A 20072-nucleotide genomic window follows, 5' to 3' on the forward strand; every position below is an offset into this window, starting at 1 on the left:
TTGTAAATGGAGCAGTAGGGCATATAAATTTGTAAAACCGCTCGGTGAGAGCGACACGGAATATTTAATTTCTTGAACGCTTCATGTTTATACAAGTCCCGCTTTTAGTGAACATGTCGTTCCTGGCATTACAATAAGGTAATTTATTTAAAAACGCCAGCTTGAGTTCGTACTGAGTGACCGTTTAATGTACGTGCTCACATTCCTACACTGGTTTTAACAAGGGGTGGCAGTCGTCTTCCCCATTTTGGTAACAATCTTATTCTTCTCTTGTGATTTATAAATAACAGTGAACAGTTTCCTTCTGACTAGTGCCGTACGGTTTTCAAAAAGCCGAATGAAATGAGCTTCGTTTATTATTCCTTCTACAGGCGCGATTTGTCATTTCGAGTCAGAGCATGTATACTTCGGCATATATAGTATAACCATGCTTCAAGAAAGCCAGTTTAATAGTGAACGAGCGAAAAACACCAATGTATAACTTTTATGCGCACATATAGAATGCCTTTAAGTCGTGACAGTAGTTACAAAGTGTGGCGTTAAAACGTCACAATTGATGCAATCAGCCTTTTGGGGACTCTAGATCCGACTATGTATATTTAAAGTGCAAATGGAGCAAGGAACAAACAAAAAATGCCATTACAGTAGGAACGTGTAAGTAATAAATGGCGGAAGACGTGCTACCAATGGGAGCCCACTGTTCTGCGTAAATTTATACTGCGCTCGCCGATGGATGGATGGATGGATGGAATATAGCAGCGTCCCCTTTGAAACGGGGTGGTAGCAGTAGCTATCACGCTCATTTTCCTCCTTATATCTTATTTATTGTTTTAGATTGGTTAACTATACCATCATTCTATTTATTGAATTTTTTTTCTACATTACTAACATTGTCACTTCTCTGCTTTTAAGCCACCAATCTTCCAGTCGTTTCTTGATAGCTTCCACCGCCAGTTATACTTACCCGGTCACTGGTATCTCTAAACCCCAGAGCTTCAGGAAGAGTGACTGCGCCTGCATCGACTTCCGGATGGATACCATTACATTCGAGTATAATATGGTAAATTGTTTCACTGGAGTTACCACATACAGCACATGTGTCATCTCCATTGTTAAATTTCTTTTTGTAGCTGAGTGTTCAAAGTAAGCGTGTTCTAAGAAAGTAACAAAATTCCCATAAAGAAAGGTGTTACGCAAGGAGACACGATCTTCCCAGTACTATTCACAGCTTGTTTAGAGGAAGTATTCATAGACTTGGAATGGGAGCAGTTAGGGATAAGGGTAGATGGAGAATACCTCAGTAATCTGCGATTTGCTGATGACATTGCCTTGCTAAGTAACTCGGGGGATGAACTGAAAATAATGATTGATGACCTAGACAGGAAAAGTAGAATGGTAGGCTTGAAAATCAACATGCAGAAAACTAAGATAATGTTCAACAGCCTCAGGAAGGAACAGCAGTGTACATTAGGTAGCGAAGTACTGGAAGTAGTAGGCGAATATGTCTACTTAGGACGGACCATGAGAAGGAAATAACAAGAAGAATAAGATTGGGATGGAGCGCATTTGGCAAGCACTCGCAGATTATAACTAGCAGCTTACCGGTATCGCTCAAGAGGAACCCAGGCAACTAAGACGACCCAGCCGACGAAGCTTCGCTAATTTTGGAGCCGACACGTCTCGCCGTTTCGCGATTCAGTTTTGCGCTGGTAGCCCCTCTTAGCGTATACTGCGGGCTAGCGGTGCAGCAGCCAGCGTAAGTCGTGCGTATTTAGTGTGTGTCATGCGTTCCGAGAGAAATGAAATAAATTTGAAGTCAACGCTCACTTAGGGCAGATGTTCGTCTGGCCACTCCGCTGAGCTTCAGATGCATGGTGTTGACTGGCGTCGCGGGATCGGCACCCGAGCCGCGCGCCGCGAATATGACAGGGTTCACGTTCTGCACTGCATCTTGTTGTCTGAGCTTTATTTATGTACATTTTTTCCCATGGAAACTTTGGTCAATTCTTCCAACTGAGCCGACAAAAAAAAAAAAAAAAAAAAAGAAGAACGAACAGAAACCAGCTTTTTTCCCTCGATTTCCTCATTTTTTTCTTCAAACTTAGCATATTTAGGTCGCACGATTCTTGAACTTCCCTGGTGACTTTCTGCCTCATCAGTGAGGAGGCTGCTCAGACTCTGCTCGCATGGAACGGGAAGTGCACGATATCAGAGAGTTTGGTGAACCCACTCGGTGTAATTTCGCGAAAATGCAAAACAAAAGGCGTGTTGTCGAAAGACAAAGAGCTTTGCGATTGTCCTCGCGGGGGAAGCTTTTCGGTGATAAGACAAGACCACCTCGTGACCTCTGGTCTGCTCTTAAAGACCCAGGCTATGAAAGAAAGACACCTTTTGCCGCGGGAACAGATTGCGTATCATTTAAAACCATTCTATCGCAGTCAAAACCTCGGAAAATATGGTAAGCGAAAGTACAGGGAAGAAACAATAAGCATTTACTCCTTTGTGTATTTGCTTGGATCCAACAATAGTGAGCAGCAGACATGGCAGTAATTGAATTACAGTATTGAAATTACTGTAATTTAATTACCTTTTTTGGTAATTTGTAATGTAATTAATTACGTTTTCCGTTTGATAATTTAGTAACGTAATGAATTACTTTTGGTGCTAATTTCGCAGCAAAAATAATTAATTCCTTTCGAAATTACTTTTACTGAAGTGCGTCTGGTCTGTTCCGGTTTTTGCTCTGGTCTTGCTTTTGTAATGGCAAGTACTATAGGAAAGAGGGAAGGAATAGCTCTATGGGACTGAATTTGGCAGAAAGACAAAAGAATGTGTGCTTCGCGTCTGGAGAACAAGTTGTTCTTTTACTAGGTTTACTTAGTTTTTACATGGATGGAAACTAGAAAGTAATTTCAAAGTAATTGAATTACTCAGTAAAAGTAACTGTAATGTAATTTCATTCCTTTTTGGGAGAAGTAATGAGTAACGTATTTTAATTACTTTTCTGCAATTTTCAGCAGAGTAATTCGTAATGTAATTTAATTCCTTTTCAAAAGTAATTTTGCCATGTGTGGTGAGCAGTATGTACACCCTTTGCCAAAAGCTTAGAGCCCAAGTGGTCTGTTTCTAATCTGTCTAGTAGCGCCTCTTAGGCATTCGTAGAAGTCGTTTACATTGGAGAGAGTAGGACAAAAATTATCCTTGCCTTCAATAAAGCTGGAACTCTGAGAATGCATTACGAACCGCACGGTGTGGCTCAGAAAGAAACCCTCTGGGCTTTAAACTTTTGACAAAGACTGTACATAATTGGACTTTAATATTTGTCGTTATCTGATTTCCAAATATAAATGCTGGGATAACAATATCGTTATTGCGGAAATTGTAATGTGACCACGGCCCACTACGACCCGCGGGGACTCGACCTGTGCTAGTGTCGATCTTCTAGTATGCTAATTGCGCTAAAATATATTTTTTTCTCGAAAGCGACCTTTCTTGTGCTTCAAAAATCTGGCATTAAGAATCCCTAGAAATGCTTCACGACAGTTCTTCCGTGCTTAGCCGCCTTTTTTTTTTTTTGCAGGAATTACAGGAATGAAGTTCTATAAACAATGTCCAATAGTCAGTTTTAGAGTTGACTGTATGTTATATTTCTCCTGGAACATTCGTTCCTTGCGGTGGCAGAGAGCGGCTTTTATAATCAAAAACGAAACTATACACTGCAGGCACCAGTAAATGCTGAAGTTCGTTTTCCTTTAAAGAAAATGAACTCTGAATGCGATAAGTTCAACCCATGCGCCGTATATTATACGTTCTCTACATTATATGCAAGGCCGCTACGTGTTCGAAAGTTTTGAGAATACATTTGAAATCAACCGCCCCTCTAATAAGACTTGCAATCAGGAGAAACTGTGCAAGATAATTTCCAAATTTACAGAACGATTTGTGTTGGAACGTTTGTTATCTAAGCTATTTGTACGTGATGTCAAAGGACTGTATGGAGAAACATTCCTGGAAAAGATTAATATGCCCATTATCTAACACGTAGTGTAGAGTGCATAAACACAGCGCCATTTGGAGCTGAAAATTTGCACATCTACCAATAAATCGCAACTCAATGTACTTTTAATACAAAGCAAAGTACATTTTTTCGTGCAGGACCGGCTTCATTACCTAATAGCGTTTGCTCGCACAGCCTTCTGGATTCTTATTAATAACGCTCTAGCTTTGATTTCTCGTTACAGCGGCGTCCAAGTGAAGCAGAACGAAAATCGGGAGAAGATGAGAAGATACAACGAGCATGCTCATCGGTCATGTTGTTGGAGAAAGCGTCGTATGCTTTGCTATCTTGATTCGTGCGAAGCAGTCACCGCGAAGCAAATGTCGTCGCCAAGTTCTGAGAGACTTTCTTGCGCGTCGCGTCTGCAGGGTGTTTATGGCTCTGGATTTGAAACGCATAACGCAACGTTGCTGCATGCACGATGGTAGAATTCGGTCGGGCTTACAGGTGCCGTATCCAGAGCATACATTGCAATAACTGTGAAGTATTCACCCTCTTATCGCAAATCTACTATAATTTAGTGGATTCCACTCAACTTTCCAATTACTACTACCGTCATTAATACTACTACTATAAAACTGCTACCGCCAGCAAACATTACCATTACTGCTGCTGCTACTACCCCCACCTCCAGGAGGAGTAGGAGCATTAACAAGGGTGTTAAAAACTGCTATCGCCGTTGATGCTACTAGATCTACTGCTGTCACCCTGTTACTTGTGCTGCTGATGCTATGACCACTGCAAATACTAATTCTACTAATGTCATTACGCTGCCACCACACTACGTCTACCATTACTGCTGCAGCACTATTACCACCACCACCACTAGTACATCTACTACTATTGTTTTACTGCTCATATATTACCACTGCGGCGTCTCTCATAGCCTAGAGTCGCCTTGGGATGTTAAGCCTCATAAACCAAACCAACCATATTGCCACTGCTTTATTAATACTACTATCACCGCGGCCATCACAACCCCCACCACAACTACTACTACAATTACGACTACTACTACCATCAGGACGACGACGACCACGACCACCACCATCACCCCTACTACCCAAGATCACCACTGCCACCAACACTAAGCCCTACTACTACTACTACTACCTGTACTACCTAAGGTGCTACAAACTACAGTTATCCTTGATGCCACAATGTCTGTAGCCATTTACCCCGCTGCAACTGCTACGGCCGCTACTACAACAGTCATTATTGCGATTACGTCTACTGCTGCTAAAACTGTTACTACTAGTACTATAATGTTACTGCTGCTTTTGCTATATCACAATTCCTTCTATCGCTGTTACTACAGCGCTGCCCGTGACGTTCAGTTTTCACTTGGCGAAAAGAAAACCATTATTGGTGCTTCTGTACCCAGTGACGCGGTTTATCGGAAGCACGTGACTTCCTCATGAACAGGTTTTCTAGCCAGGTCACGCATACCGACTTCTGCGCACGTGACAGTCACCGGCGATAACACTAAACAAAAATCGATGAAAGACGTCCAACGGTGTGCGAATTATTCTTGCGTCATCGGGAGGCAATCTCGATAACTTCGTATAAATCTTGGCACAGAAAAAGAAAAGAAAGGACAAGTGCAACTCACAATGCCCGATTCCCTGATATCTGGTAGAAAGGTTCCCATACTATGTGGCTGTAAACACACACACTTGAACAACAATAAAGAAAAATAAACCTGTAGAGAGTGGTGCTTTGTGATCCACTTGATAAAGGTGAGCCGGTAAATGCGATAGGACGGTACACCTGATGAAACTTGCCGAAAAGGCGGAAGGAAGAAAAGACGACCGTGCCGACCCTTGACCGCTGTTACGCATCGCAGTCGTGCGCCTGTCCTTAGAATCAATGTCAACACGCCGCGACGCGCCATATCTGCCGGGGTTTTGTGCAACCCGCCGATAGTGGAGCTGAATAGATCGGGGTGCCTCTGACGGACGGGTAAGAGTGTGGAGTTGAGGGGGACACGAACCCGGCACCACAGTGCCAACGAACCAGTCACTAAGTCGGTTACGATGGGCCTTCTCCAAGCCGTGCTAGTAACTACGCTAGGGACTTCGGTGCTTTCTTCTGGGGCAAATGACATCTCTTACAAAGAGCACCGGTTCCGCACCAAGGTGAGATACTGTCTTATGAATTATATATGCTATAATGCCAACTATGATGAGCACAAGAATATGCTATAATACCAACTATGAGGAGCACTAGAATATGCTATAATACCAATTATGAGGAACACTAGAATATGCTATAATACCAATTATGAGGAGCACTAGAACATGCTATAATACCAATTATGAGGAGCACTAGAATATCCTATAATACCAATTATGAGGAGCACTAGAATATGCTATAATACCAATTATGAGGAGCACTAGAATATGCTATAATACCAACTATGGGGAGCACTAGAGCCAAGAACGTGTATCAACAGAAAGCTCTCCTTGCATCTACACCGTTCCTATAATGTGCACAATGCAGAAAAAACAAGCATGCTAAAGAACTGTGTACAGTGGGTTTCTTTCTGGGACATGGTGCCGGGGATCTTTTACATTTCCAACGTTCCACATTTATTCAAGCATTGTATTCCTAGACAGAATTGGAAGATCAAGGCGGAACATGCCAAAAACTGAGCCCGTCGGTCTCTGATGTTGCAGGTTGACCATTTTTCCTTTCACAACAACCACACCTTCGAGTTGCGGTACCTGATGTGCGACAAATACTGGGACCGCGACGGCGGACCCATCTTTATCTACACGGGAAATGAAAACCGAATCGAAGCCTTTGCTGAGAGTACGGTAAGCTTCTCTTTTGTGTCAGTCTTGATTGTGTCTACTTAGGGCGAGAAAATTTCTATGCAATGTCTGAAGGGAACGTTCCTAACAAAGTTACCGTGCGAGGGAATAAAATGGCGACGGTACAAAGCTTGGCGCATTTCATTGCACTGTTCAGCGTGTTCCCCTTTCAAAATATATTTCTGAAAAACATTTAAAGGAATGGTACCGCTTTCATTGATGTCCTCCGAGTGAAATACACAAATAATTACAGTATCTGAGATTTGTAGCTGGCTACCAGAAATATGTATTTACTTACTTAAAATTGTTAAACTTAATAGCAGGGCTATCAATGAATTAAACACGTCTTTTATTTCAAATAACGTGAGCTACTTGCTCTGCAACTGTAATGCTCAATGTGCTACATAAATAGGTAGGGCAAAAATAAGAATAAGGGGATAGAAGTTACGTTGACAAATTTTCAAAAGAGTGTAAAGGAACCACCAAATCAATACCATTTAAGAGGAAAAAAATTGAATATGACTAATGAAAATGCACTAAGCTGCATGTTATGAAAGTTTACTGAAAGCAATAACAAATCAGCGTTGGGCAAGACGTATCGCATTTTCGAAGTTCATCCTGGCACTCTGCACCGCTTCAATTAATCGCATCTCACTACATCAGCCAACAAAAACAACAGCGATAAGTGATCCATGCACAATAGAGCCCTCAATGGAGTGTTGGAATAGCTAAGCCACGAACTTTGGAGAGGTTGTATGTTAAGACATTGCGGAAGTCGTGACAATGATTCAAATGGAGTACTTTACATCGCATTACGTAATATTGCCGATTTAGCTCAATAATGTAGCGGAAAATGCCTCTCGAGATAGATTAAAAGGATGGATAGCGGAACAAGCTGGTGCACTATGCTATAAATACAGCAGCTGAGAAGGTAACAAAGACACAGAAGGGATAAACAGACGTCAACGACACTCCACTGAAAACTAAACTGCACCTTGTAAGCCTCTGATACCTTTAGTCGGTGCAAGCCGGTCAAACGCAACGTCACGAAAACAGGTCGACACTACTGATAGCAGGGATATTTATCAGTTCGCTCTTTCCCTGGATCCGGCTTCAGTTTGGGCGTCGATGATTCTAATAACTGAAGCTCAGTTCGATGCTTTGTAGAGTTTTCAAAGCCAATCACTCATTCTTTTTTTTTTTCAGGGCGCCTTGTGGGAGTGGGCTCCCGCATTCAGGGCACTCATCATCTTTGCGGAGCACAGATTTTTTGGCCAGTCGCTTCCTTTCGGAAATGCGTCTTTTGTGGTGAGTACAATAATTAAGCTTAGCAACTACTAAGCGTCGCCTTGCCGCATTCGGGATGGCTTGCTAGTGGGTTGTGGGTGCCCTCTGAAATTAAAATAATGATCTACAGACTAAATGTGTGGTAAGATTTACAGTGCATACGCTGGGTGACAATTTCACAGGAATTCACTACATTTGGCTTCACCGTGTCGACACACAACGGTAACGTCACTATAACGCTGTTTTACTCTCTTTACTAGTTATATGCCCACTCGCTCACTCATTCACTGAATCTTACTAAGTCTCACTCACTCACTCACTCACTCACTCACTCACTCACTCACTCACTCACTCACTCACTCACTCACTCACTCACTCACTCACTCACTCACTCACTCACTCACTCACTCACTCACTCACTCACTCACCTTCTTTGCATGTGTGCAGAGCCCCCAGAATCTGGGCTATCTGTCAAGCGACCAGGCCTTGGCGGATTACGCCGACCTACTGCTCCACGTTAAGTACACCCTTCCGGGAGCCGAAAGGAGTCCCGTGGTGGCCTTCGGGGGATCGTACGGCGGACTGCTCGCTGCCTGGATGCGCCTCAAGTACCCGCACATCGTCGACGCGTGAGTCAGAGAGAAATTGCTCCCCTTCCCGCACGCATCGAATAGCCAAAAATGGGCTGAAATAGTGTCTTGTTTATCGTGTCACGGCAGCTAATCCCAATACAGTTCTATCCTGAAATTCTTCGGGCAATTTGAGCGAATACATTTACCATGGCGTCTCGGCTGCTACTTGAGCGACTTGAATGAGTGCGCATGTTGAAAACGTTGAAAAGTTGAAAACGAACTAGAATTGAAACTGAAATTTTTGTTTCCTGTTTCAGTTGCGCGAGCTAGTCCATTTACGGTCCGAGCTTATGAATTTATTTATTTATCAATACTGCGATTTTTTACAAGACCTTAGCAGGGTCTTGTAAAAGCTTAGAGCTATACGCATTTCGTTATCCCTTTTTACTGCTCTGATGAATGGAAACTCTGGAACTTTTTAACGACAGCACAATAGAGAAATCAGTCAAGGGTCAAAAGGTCGCACAATGTGTCATCGAAATCTGCCGCCAGTAAAAAAACGTTATCACAGTGGACCAGTGGAAGGACGGTGGTGACCTCATGCTAGAAAAACTGGCTACACTGTATACGCAGTGCCTGATGGCATCGATGGTACTGAAATCTTGAAAGAGCGCTAACATTATCTCAATTCGTAAGGAATGGGACGCTAAGGACTTGAAAAATTAGACCACTCAGCTTACTATCCGTTGCGTACAAGCTTTTACTAAGGTAATCGTTAATAGAATAAGGGCAACTTTAGACTACAATCAACCAAAGGATCAAGCAGGTTATAGGAGAGTTCTCTACCATCGATCATATCCATACTATCAACGAAGCTTATAAAAATGCTCGAAATATAGCCAGCCCTTTTACATAGTATTCACTGATTACGAGAAAGAATTTGACTCAGCCGATACCTCAGCAGTCATGCAGCCATTGCGAAATCGAAATCAGGGTATAGGTGAGCCATATGTGAAAGTACTAGAATATATATATAGTGGCTCCACAGAAACCATAGTTCTCCATAAAGAGTAATAAAATTCTAATAAAGAAATGTGTTAGGCAATGAGACAAGATCTCACAATACTATTCACAGCTTCCTCAGAGGAAGTATTCAGAGCTGAAATGGGAGCACTTAGAAACAATGGTTGATAGAGAATATATCAGTAACCTGCGATTCGCTGATGACCTTGGTTAGATAACTCAGGGGACGAATTGATGTGAATTATTGATGACCTAGGCAGAACAGGCAGAAAGACAGGCCTAAAAGTAACATGCAGAATATTAAGGTAATGTCCAATAGCTTCGGAAAGGAACAGAAATTTACAATAACAGCGAAGCACTGCAAGCGGTAGGCAAATAACTCTACTTACCCCTCCGGGGTGGCGCAGAGGTTAGGGGACTCGACTACTGTGCTTAGCGATGCGGAATCGAATCTCTTGCCTCGGCGGCCGCTTTTCTGTGTAGGTGAATACCGAGGCACCCGTGTGTTGTGAAACTTCAATGCACGTTAAAGAACCCCAGGAGGTCGAAGTTTCCAGAGTCTTCCACTACGGCGTTTCTCATAAGCCCGAGTCGCTTTTGGACGTTGATCCCAAAAGCCAAACAAACCAGAAAGCTCTACTTAGGACGGGTTGCAGCAACAAATCGCGACCATGAAAGGGAAATAACTAGGATGATAGAATATTTAAGGAAATCCCCCAAGGAAGAGTAGATTTGTAATAAAGAGTAATTACACATTGACATCTACCCAAGCGCAGTCATACGGCTAACAAAGGAAAGATATACAGCTTTCTCAGAAACTTTGTAGATAAAGAAAATTTTGTCCTGATCCGGCTATCGAACCCAGAAAATAAACTGAAAATAACTAAGAGAATAACGTTAGGATGTAATGCATTAGGAAAGTACTCATAGATCATGACAAGCAGCGTACCGGTATAACTAAATAGGGAAGTATATAAGAATTCATCTTACCGGTACTCCCCTATGGGGCTGAAACGTTGAAACTAAAGAAAACGGTTCTACCATAGCCTTAAATACAGGAGGTTATGGTTCTACTTAAGTTGAGGACGACGCAGAGAACTATCGAATGAAAAATGGCAGGTGTAGCGTTTAGAAAGCGTGCAGAGTGTCTCGGAGAAATAATTCGAGTTTATGGTATTCTAGTGGAACTTGAGAAAAAGAAATGGGCGTGAGCAGGACATGCAGTGCGAAGAACGGATAACCGATGGTCGATAAGGATGACAAAGTGGATATCAAACGAAGGGAAGCGTAGCAGGGGGCGGCGTGAAGTTAGTTGGGGGGATGAGGTCAAAAAGTTAGCAGGGGTCATTTGGATACAGCTAGCAGAGGACAGGGTTAATTGGAGGTATATAGGAGAGGCCTTCGCCTTGTAGTGGGTATAGTCCGGCTATAATGATGATGATGATAGTGATGGTAATCATAATGGACATGTAATGGAGTGGGCGCTTTGAAGAAGATTGAGTCAGTGGCCCTGCCAGCTTTGCTTGTTTGGGTCACGTGGGCTTCGTTGAGTACGAAAAGTACAGCTACCATCATCAGCTATCGCTATCACTGAATGAGACAAAAAAAATTACACGGGTTCAACGCTGCTGAACCAAATATTGAGCGAAAGCATTAGCTGCGGGCGACCGAGCGTTCATGTTCTTCTCTTTTTCTTCTTCCTCAGCCCACATATAAAGCCCCGCTTTAACCAACCGATATGAACGTGTCTTAGTGGCCTATAGGGGTAACGTGAATGCCAGGGTCATAGCAGGCTGATTCTGACATAACCTTCCCATGTCAAACGAGAGACCCAAGTTGGCAGCTCGTCTACGGGGGTCGTCTACGGTGGTCGTCTAAAGGTCAAAGGTCAAACGTGGTTACCGCCGGGACCACGGCTGACGGCTTGAAAGTGCGAGTAGTATTGCTTTCGCAATAAAACAAAACAGACTGCTGGTTTACCGCTTTTTCGTAGGTCTCTCGCATCCGGAGGTCCATTCAACATGCCACCGGGCCTCGCACCGTGCTCGACTTACAGCGAAGCGGTGACGAAGGCCTACCGAAGCGAATCCGAGCACTGCGTCAGGGCCATCAGGCGCTCGTGGGTGGTTATGGAGAGACTCGCATCTACAGGTACGCCAATTTCTCAAGCAGAAGATATTACTTAGCATCGTCGTGATAGACACTGCAGTGCAGTGAATATGTATTGGACAAATATTTGGCAGACAGTGCTATAAAAGCCCATACAGTCAGCCATTATGTGACGAAATAAAGCGGCAGTCAGGGAAAGCAAATAATATAAAAAACGACGTTGCGAAACCTGAAAGTGTTACCTGTACTGAATCGAGGGGAAATAAAAGACTACTAAATTTGTTTTAGAAGCACTAAAACAGCGGCGACTAGAGAGAGAGAGAGAGAGAGCGCTTCATTGTCTCGAGGGGAATTCGATGTTGAGTTCAGCGGGCGGGTTTCTTTGTCCAGGGCTTCAGCAGCTACCACTGCTTCAATAGGGCACGAGCGCCCTTTGTATGGCATCGCCGTCGCCTCAGCGGAACAGCGCCATCCGTGGCAAAACGCCTGTCAGCGGAATACCGAGTTGTCAGAGGAGCAAAGCCGGGCGCGTTCGGCGAGGCGTACCCGATCATGGCTCTACCCATCGTTCCGTGCCGTGGTTTTCAAAGCTTATGTAATCACAAGGACTTTTTTTTTTCTTTCTTTTTTTTTTTTATCAGGCAATCTTGAAAAACGGAAAGAGGTGTCGTCGGCAGGAAGTGTTTGTTTTCAAAACCGCCCAGTACTTTATATTTTACTGCTCGGAAATGCCGCACGAGCTATTTCGCCATGTACTCGAAACGCTGTCGTTAGACGTTTACGAAGACGACTTCGACGACACGACCTGTGCTGCATTCTGATCTTGTTTCTATTGTTGTTGGAAGCTGCCAGAAGATCCAATACTGCCAGGCCGTGAAGCAATGACGTTTTAGCAGTGCTGGTTGTAATGATCTCAAGTTATTTATGAACGCAGGAAAAGACGCTGTAAATGCCTCTTTTCGCAGCGGGACCACACGGTTCAGGAGGAAATGATATCCAATGAGTTTTTAGCTTCAGCCTTGCAATTAGGAATGGAAATGCAGAAAAAGAAACAAATAAGGCAGAAGTAGAATTAGCTTTGTTGTAGGAAATGCAAAGGAACAAATTGAATGGACTCTTTGTACATTTACGCTAACATAGCTAATTAAACCCGGCCTTGAGAGTAACCAACTTCATGAGGGAAATGATCAACTTCACTTCAGCATAATCTTAACATATATAAAGACGCTGGGGCTAACACGCCGAACCTGTTACAGACAACTGACTTTGGAAACGCTATCATATTTATAAGTTATCTCTATCAGCATGCTTCGGAAGTTGCGAAAAAAAAAAGATTTTTTTTTTTTTTTTGCGCTCAGCGACGATATTTTCGGACACCTCTTACGACGAATGCAGTTGTTTAAACCTTCTCCAAGCTCAGGAAGTTGATTGCGATTAACGATACCTATCTAGAGGATTTGAAGCAGTAGTACAATATACTTCCAAAACTGTAAAGTGCAGTCGAATAACACGAGCGTGGCGTGCTGTCAGGTAGGCCTCTAAACAACTAAAGATGACGTTCTATTAATAAAGGACTCGCCATGATGGCTCATTCACAAAAGTGTTCTGCTTTCTCAGCGCACCACGAGTTTGTAGGTCGAATACCTGGACGCAGTATCCGCATTTCTGTGGAGGTGTAGGAATGCGCCCGTGTACTTAGTTTTCTATCTAAGCATTAAGAATCCAGGCGATTGGAAATGTCAGTGCCTTCCGATATATGATGTCACTCGTACACTGCGGCTGGTAGGAGTGCTGTTAAATATATATTTACAGCGTTAGCCATGTGAGCAATTTCTCTGAGTTGAAACGACCTAGTCACACTACATCCTAATCAAGAAATCTCGCGTTCATTCAAATGACAATGAGAAACACGCATCCTTAGGCGGCCCAGTAAAGTGGTTCCGTTCTTGTTCTGTGCTAAAAACATCCACTTGACCCCCGAAAACTTTTCAACCGCATCCGTCCAGCTAACTTTGTGCCGCCCCTTGCTATGCTTTTCTTCCCTCGGCAACAAACTTGTTACCCTCAGCAACAATCGGATATTTTCTCTTCTAATTACATGTCCTGCCCATGACCATTTGTTCTTGATTTCCAGTAGAGATGTCATTAACTCGAATTCGCTCCCTGAGCCACTCTGAACGCTTCCCGGCTCTCAGTGTTACAATGGCCATTTTCGATTCCATAGTTGTCTGTGTTGTCCCCAGTTCAAGTTTCAAAATGTCATCCAGGATTAGTTTGAAAATTTTCATAACGAGCACGTGCTTTGGTTTTGCCAAATAATGCGCGAAGCCTAGATGGTGTCGTTAACTTTAAGCTAATTATGTACTCTGATTCGAATGTCATCCCTGTAGGAAGCTGGGGTTTCATTCTCCTGTTCAACTTAACAGACATGCACTACACCAGACATTCTTGTATTAAAGATTTACATTTTCTCGACACCTGTGCCAGCCGCCATTCCCTGAAAATTTCATAAATTCATTTTTTCCTTTCTCATAGATATATTACTTTTCCTGCGAATCATTGATTAACTTAACTTCGTTTACGTGAAGGTTCCCAGCACCATGACTTCAACGGTGAACTGATCTAATAGGACAGAGGGGGAAGAAGAAACAAGACACTTTTCTTTTTCTGGCCTTTACTGTGTCCGTATTTTCTGCGCTAGGCTAACAAGATGTCATCGTAAGTCAATGAGCGAAATATGTTTGGATTAGATGAATTTTAACGCAGTTGCCTTCTAGCGCTCATTTTCTGTCAAAGTCTTGTTCATCTCCCTTCTAAGAATCTATCTCCGTGTCTCATTTGTGATTCCATCTCACGATCTTGGCCCATTTCATCGCAGACAATGTCACTAGACAGGGGCGGCCAAATTTAGGCAAACAATAAATACTTTTACGCAGCAGCAACAACAGTTCATCAGCGGGAGCAGCCTACTTACTGCATCAGAGACTTCAGTATGCCAATCATTATAATTTGCGATGTTAGGGTGAGAGCAGCTATGCATAACACTTCTTCAGACATGCGTGCTCCTCTATTTCGTTTTCATGACTTCTTTCTATTGCGTTGTGAGACAGGACTAGTGTTGGCTATTCTGGATTTTTTTCAGTGACGGGGTGTGCCTATCTGCAGCGAAAGTTTAACACGTGCCAGCCTTTGCATCCCAGCAACTACACCTTGTTAAGAGACATGCTGAGGGACACGTACGGTGTGATTGCCATGTCGAACTATGCTGAAGAATCCGAGCTGGTGGGAACTGTTCCTGCACATCCTGTCAAGGTGAGCGCTGCTTGAAGTTATGCGAACATGCCTCTGCACAGCACACTAAGAAAACTTATGTTGTTTTGTTTGTTGACGTATAGTCTAAGAATGGGCAAAACAAACCCTGCAACAATTTCATTTTTTGCGACAGATATCTGGCAGGCTACGAAGGGGGAAGGGGATAAAGTGTACGCATGACAAGTGCGCGTGTAGTAGGCACGAACCTACAAGGTTTTAGAGTTAGTTTAATTCGGCGTAAGTATGGTCCACACAAAGAAACAAAATGCTTATTAGTGTATTTGGCTCCCAGCACACATTATTCCAGCTAAATAACCTTTCCTCAGTACACGTTCGTAATAAGCACATTAGAGGGTACTTTTCAGCGAATGAATAGAATGAGCATTTCAGCTGCTCTGGCCTTAAATAAAATTGTTTCCTAAGCCCGAATCGAAGTGTAATTATCTCTCCGATTCGCACTGAATGCTCAAGACTACGAACAATGTCTTTTCGCTAAGACGAGACTAATACATTCTCTTCACTGCTTTTTTTCTTTATCGCAGGAGATCTGCAGGCACTTTATCAACGCACCTGAAGCAAACCTAGGTCTGGTAGATGCTGTCGCCGATGCGATGGGAATGTTCTTCACGATAGAGGGCAAGGAATTGTGCCTCGATGTGCTCTTCTACGAGAGGAACCTTGATAGCTACCAGTTTTTAGTAAGTGACGTAGCGGGTTTCAATGACCCCTTTGATGATATTGTTACGCTGCTTGTTGTTTCACCCTTGTTTTTCTCATGGATCATGCTGGTTCCACACAAAGCTTTTATTAGCCAATGATAAATCTGTTTTGATTGGTCATACAAAACGACTAGTATTGAAAATTGAATGTTTCTGCTAAACTATTGGGCTGTTTACAACTCTGACGATGCAAGAAAACGACTCTATAGTGTGGAGGTAGCTAAAGCATCGTGAGTTGTAGGGTAGCAAATTCATCTCCCTGCTTTCTGCTCTCTTCAGACGTGCAATGAGCTGGTGCAGCCGTTCTGCGGGAACGGAGTGAGCGACATGTTCTACCCTTACACCTGGAGCCCGAGGGCTGAGCGAGAGAGGTGCCAAAAGAAGTTCGGAATCACGCCAGATTTTTACAGGACGGTCATGATGTTCGGCGGCAGCAAGTTTAGCACGGCGACTAACATTATTTTCAGGTAAGCCCTTCGGACGTTGAAGATGGTGAATGGTAATGACATACCTTACGCTCTCATCAAAGGAGGTGAGAGTAACAGAAAGGAACACTCAGTGCCTTGAGCGTTCCAGGATCGGGAGTTCTTTAAAGATCTTTTGTAATACAGGTTATGAAAATCGCCATTTAAGTTCAGCCACTGCCCGCTGTAGACATTTAGGAGCTCCCACACTTGCATCCTGTTCGAACAAAAAATGGGGTGAAAAAAATGTAACAAGAAATTCAAAAGTAAAGCAAAGCTTCGTGCCATCTCCGATTTTTCATCAATTATTAGACGTTTATACTGAGCGCACAAAAATACGCAGCCAAACGAAAGGTAAGACCTAATAAAAATTTGTTGTGGTTGAACTCTGGTTAACCCAGTTGAATTGCGGTAGCAACGGCGGAAGCTTCTTTTGCCTGCAACATTATTCCCTTAACGCGCCCTATCATTGTAAGGTGCTACATCATTGGGGACACTTAAGCTCATCCTTTAAGAGTATGGCGCGAGAGCGTAAGTTACCAGTCTTCTTTTTCTGCTCCTCCTCCTTCTCCTCTGCTGTTTAAGGTCAACCGTGGCCTTCGCCGGGACCACGCGACGGCTCGAAACCTTGCGCAGTATTGCTATCGCAATAAAACTGAAATGGGGAGGGCGATGGCGGGTTCGCTGCTATGTTCAACCAGAAAATCTGGGAAGGTATAACTGACGGCAAGGTTTAACCCGATTTCGCTATGACGCTGTCATGGTAACGAATTCGTGCTTTAAAGGGCAAGTCCGGAGTTTTTTTTCACTTTCGAATATTCCAGTAAACACTTTACCATAGGTTCTCCTCTCCGTCCTGACGCATTCTACGAAATTTGGGCGCCGTACGATAATCCGTTCGCGCGCAACACGGCTTTAAAATATGCCATTTTCATGGCCTAAGTTGAGAGTATTGCTGCGGGCAACACTGAGTTTCTGACGTCACAAACAGTATAACGGCTTTTCTGTCCACTTCCCGCGTGAATATGAAATTGTGAGGCTTATATTGAACTACTTCAGACGTTTTATGCAGTGCCTCATGATTTCCATACTTTATTTTCACCATCCAACGCGCGTACGAGTGTTTTTCTGATACTGAGTATGACGACATCATTTCGTCAACAGGGACGTCGTTTCTGGCCGTGAAAGCAGTTTCGGTTTCGATTTGCTGTTTTTCTTTTCTAAAAATACTTCTAACTGAAATTTCGAAAAACAGTTTTTTGTGTTGGAGTCGGGACATACCGAGGAATGTAATTCAACTAAAAACACAAAATGATGAAAAACCACCGGAGTTGACCTTTAAGCTATTTTTCTGGAAATACTGACAGGTGTATTCAAATGTTCCTAATGCTTCTCATCGCTTCATGTCCATGCGGTGTGCACGTTCGTGCGTGCGTATTGTGCTGTTCGTATTTTACTTTGAGCATAGCCAGTGGAGGGAGCTCCGGGTAACAGCGTCAGTGCACTCCTTGAAATTCCTTCCCGTCATATTGTTAGACTCTCCTAGCACTGCCGATACCTCGCTGATTGTGCATGCCGCGCGAGTGCGATGACTGTTGCTTATCAAAGACAATGGGCTAACTACATATACATGAGTACATATTAGCGTTAAGCAAACAAATGGCAAGGGTCGCCGATAACTATATATATACGGCAAGCCTGAGCAACCAATTTAAGTCGACTGGTGATAAGGGCCATTGTTCCTCATGACTGTGAGGTCAGCTGCGTAAAAGGATCATCACGTGAACAAAAAAAAAGAAAAAAAAACTCACAGTAAATGAGAGAAATCAAATCAACTTTTTGTTCAAAATTGATGCATGTTTAGGGTTTTCCATTTATTTCCCACATATCTGATCAAAAAAGCAGCAAATATTTCATTAATACTGTCAGCTGGGCCAGAACACAAGTTCTTTTCAGATGAGCCTTTGGTGTTTGTATGTGACTGTTGCTTTATCTTCGTAGGCGCCTTCATCATCGGCCCGCTTCTTTATCCACTTTATCGTGCTTGCTTATCTAGGTATTTGAGCGATGGATAGGGCGAACTGCAATATATAGAGAGAGGGAGTAGTAGGAAAGCAGCGACTGAAGGAAAGAAAGTAAGGTAGAATCGCAGAAATTAACCGAATCACGAAAATGCTCTAACATGGCGAAATAGTTTTCAAATAAACGATAGATAACAAAAGTCTTGAACAATATTGGGATTCATTAAATACTATCTATCTTTTTCTCGCGCCCTTAGCAATGGAGAACTGGACCCTTGGTCTGCACTGGGCATCCAGGAGCCTCCCTCGGATGACGTAGTAGTGCTCACAATACCCGGCGCTGCTCATCACGTCGACCTGCACTTCGCCTCGCCGACCGACTCGCCAGCCATCAGGCAGGCCAGAACCGTTGAAAAGAACTACCTACGCCGGTGGATATCCGAGGATAACTCACGTTCTCACACAAAAACGAGCACGCCTCACGTCATCGTTCGAGGGTAGAACAGCAGCTATTCCGGCCCGTACAGAGTTTGGAAATGCATATGCATTACATGAAAATACACGCAGGCCGTGATCTCGCGAAAGAACTCAGGGAGTCTCCTCACTGGGCTATTCTACTGTTCTGAATGAGGAGGCGTAGTTGCAGGAGTAACGGTGTTCTGTTTCAGTAGTTTCTTGTTAGTGTGTGTCTAGGTAAAGTTCGAAGTGCGGCTAGTTCTTGTCCGGTTCAATAGGAAGCGAGTGCGCTTTGGACGTAAGTGAGGATAAAGGATTTCAGGTGGTCTCATGTTGGTAGTTTCGCAGTTTTGCAGACTGAGAGCTTCCTCAATGTTCAGTTCAAAACCACTTTTAGAGTGTAGCCGACATGCGATACCAGTGTCGTGTTGTTGTAGTGGTGCCCTTTCCTATTCGTCATTCTGCACCTTTGTTGAAGCTGTTGCCGTAAGCTTTGTATTTAATTTACTGCCGTGGCAGAAACGCAAATGCGAGGACCCGTGAAAGAACTATTTTTTTTTTTTTGCCGGAAAATTCGTAAGATTGCACAAAGGCGACGACGCTTTTACCGCAGCGAGTCTCTTAAAGTAAAGCGGCTCCTAGAATTGGTGATTTTTAACCGAAAAGTGGCATCGGCCACTGAGCGAAAATGTTTAAATTAGCGCAGTCCTTGGAGCAGCAGAATGTCAAGATGAAATGGGAAAACGTAATGACGGGTGCATAAGAGAAAAAATAAAAACGAACCAAAACTGCAGCTAGTTCAAAAATGTTTCTACGGTGTTTAACTATAGTAGCTACATTTCACGAGGAAGATGATGACAGGTGAAACAGGGAACGTTTAAGTAGTTTTTCGTCCCCGCAGAACTTTTTCAGCCAAAGTCGGTTGCAGAATGAAGTGCCCGGGAAAGCGGCGCATAGGGGCTGCTGGTTCCCTCTCCTTGGCGCCACTGTTTCTTCCGCTGCCTACTAGTATTTCGCTATTTAGATATGAGACGAATCTCTAGCCTTTCAGGACGCTTAGATTCCGAGTAACGCACGCTGACCCTATGAGCCACGTAAACATGCTCGCATTGCAGAGTTACACAAGTACACATCGACAAGTCTACTTCTCGAAACATTCCCTCGATCTGTGAACTGAGCCCCCCCCCCCCCCCCCCTATTTTTGTTCAGTGCTCTTTCATACCGTGTAAGCCTTCT

At 43.5% G+C, this 20072-nt stretch overlaps 1 protein-coding gene and 1 long non-coding RNA gene across 3 annotated transcripts in view; one reads left to right on the plus strand and one right to left on the minus strand.

Moving 5' to 3' along the window:
- LOC146182056 (uncharacterized) overlaps positions 1 to 20072 on the minus strand; it is a 149282-nt gene that overhangs the window by 81831 nt on the left and 47379 nt on the right. The window lies entirely within an intron of this gene.
- On the plus strand, positions 6094 to 18881 carry LOC146182059 (lysosomal Pro-X carboxypeptidase-like). Its single transcript, XM_084577738.1, has 9 exons — positions 6094 to 6195; positions 6736 to 6876; positions 8080 to 8181; positions 8608 to 8789; positions 11749 to 11906; positions 15007 to 15176; positions 15719 to 15874; positions 16175 to 16362; positions 18638 to 18881. Exons 1-9 carry the CDS (start codon positions 6094 to 6096, stop codon positions 18879 to 18881), a joined length of 1443 nt encoding a protein of 480 aa, XP_084433864.1.

Source organism: Amblyomma maculatum, chromosome 8, assembly GCF_055883805.1.
Source record: "Amblyomma maculatum isolate TAMU_Amacu chromosome 8, ASM5588380v1, whole genome shotgun sequence".
In the NCBI taxonomy this organism is placed as follows: domain Eukaryota; kingdom Metazoa; phylum Arthropoda; class Arachnida; order Ixodida; family Ixodidae; genus Amblyomma; species Amblyomma maculatum.

Excerpts from the sequence above, each read along its gene's own strand:
- LOC146182059 (XM_084577738.1), top strand. The coding sequence starts at position 6,094 with ATGGGCCTTCTCCAAGCCGTGCTAGTAACTACGCTAGGGACTTCGGTG. Across the intron at positions 8,790-11,748 it reads TACCCGCACATCGTCGACGC|GTCTCTCGCATCCGGAGGTC; the intron begins GTGAGTCAGAGA and ends GCTTTTTCGTAG. Across the intron at positions 16,363-18,637 it reads GCGACTAACATTATTTTCAG|CAATGGAGAACTGGACCCTT; the intron begins GTAAGCCCTTCG and ends TCGCGCCCTTAG.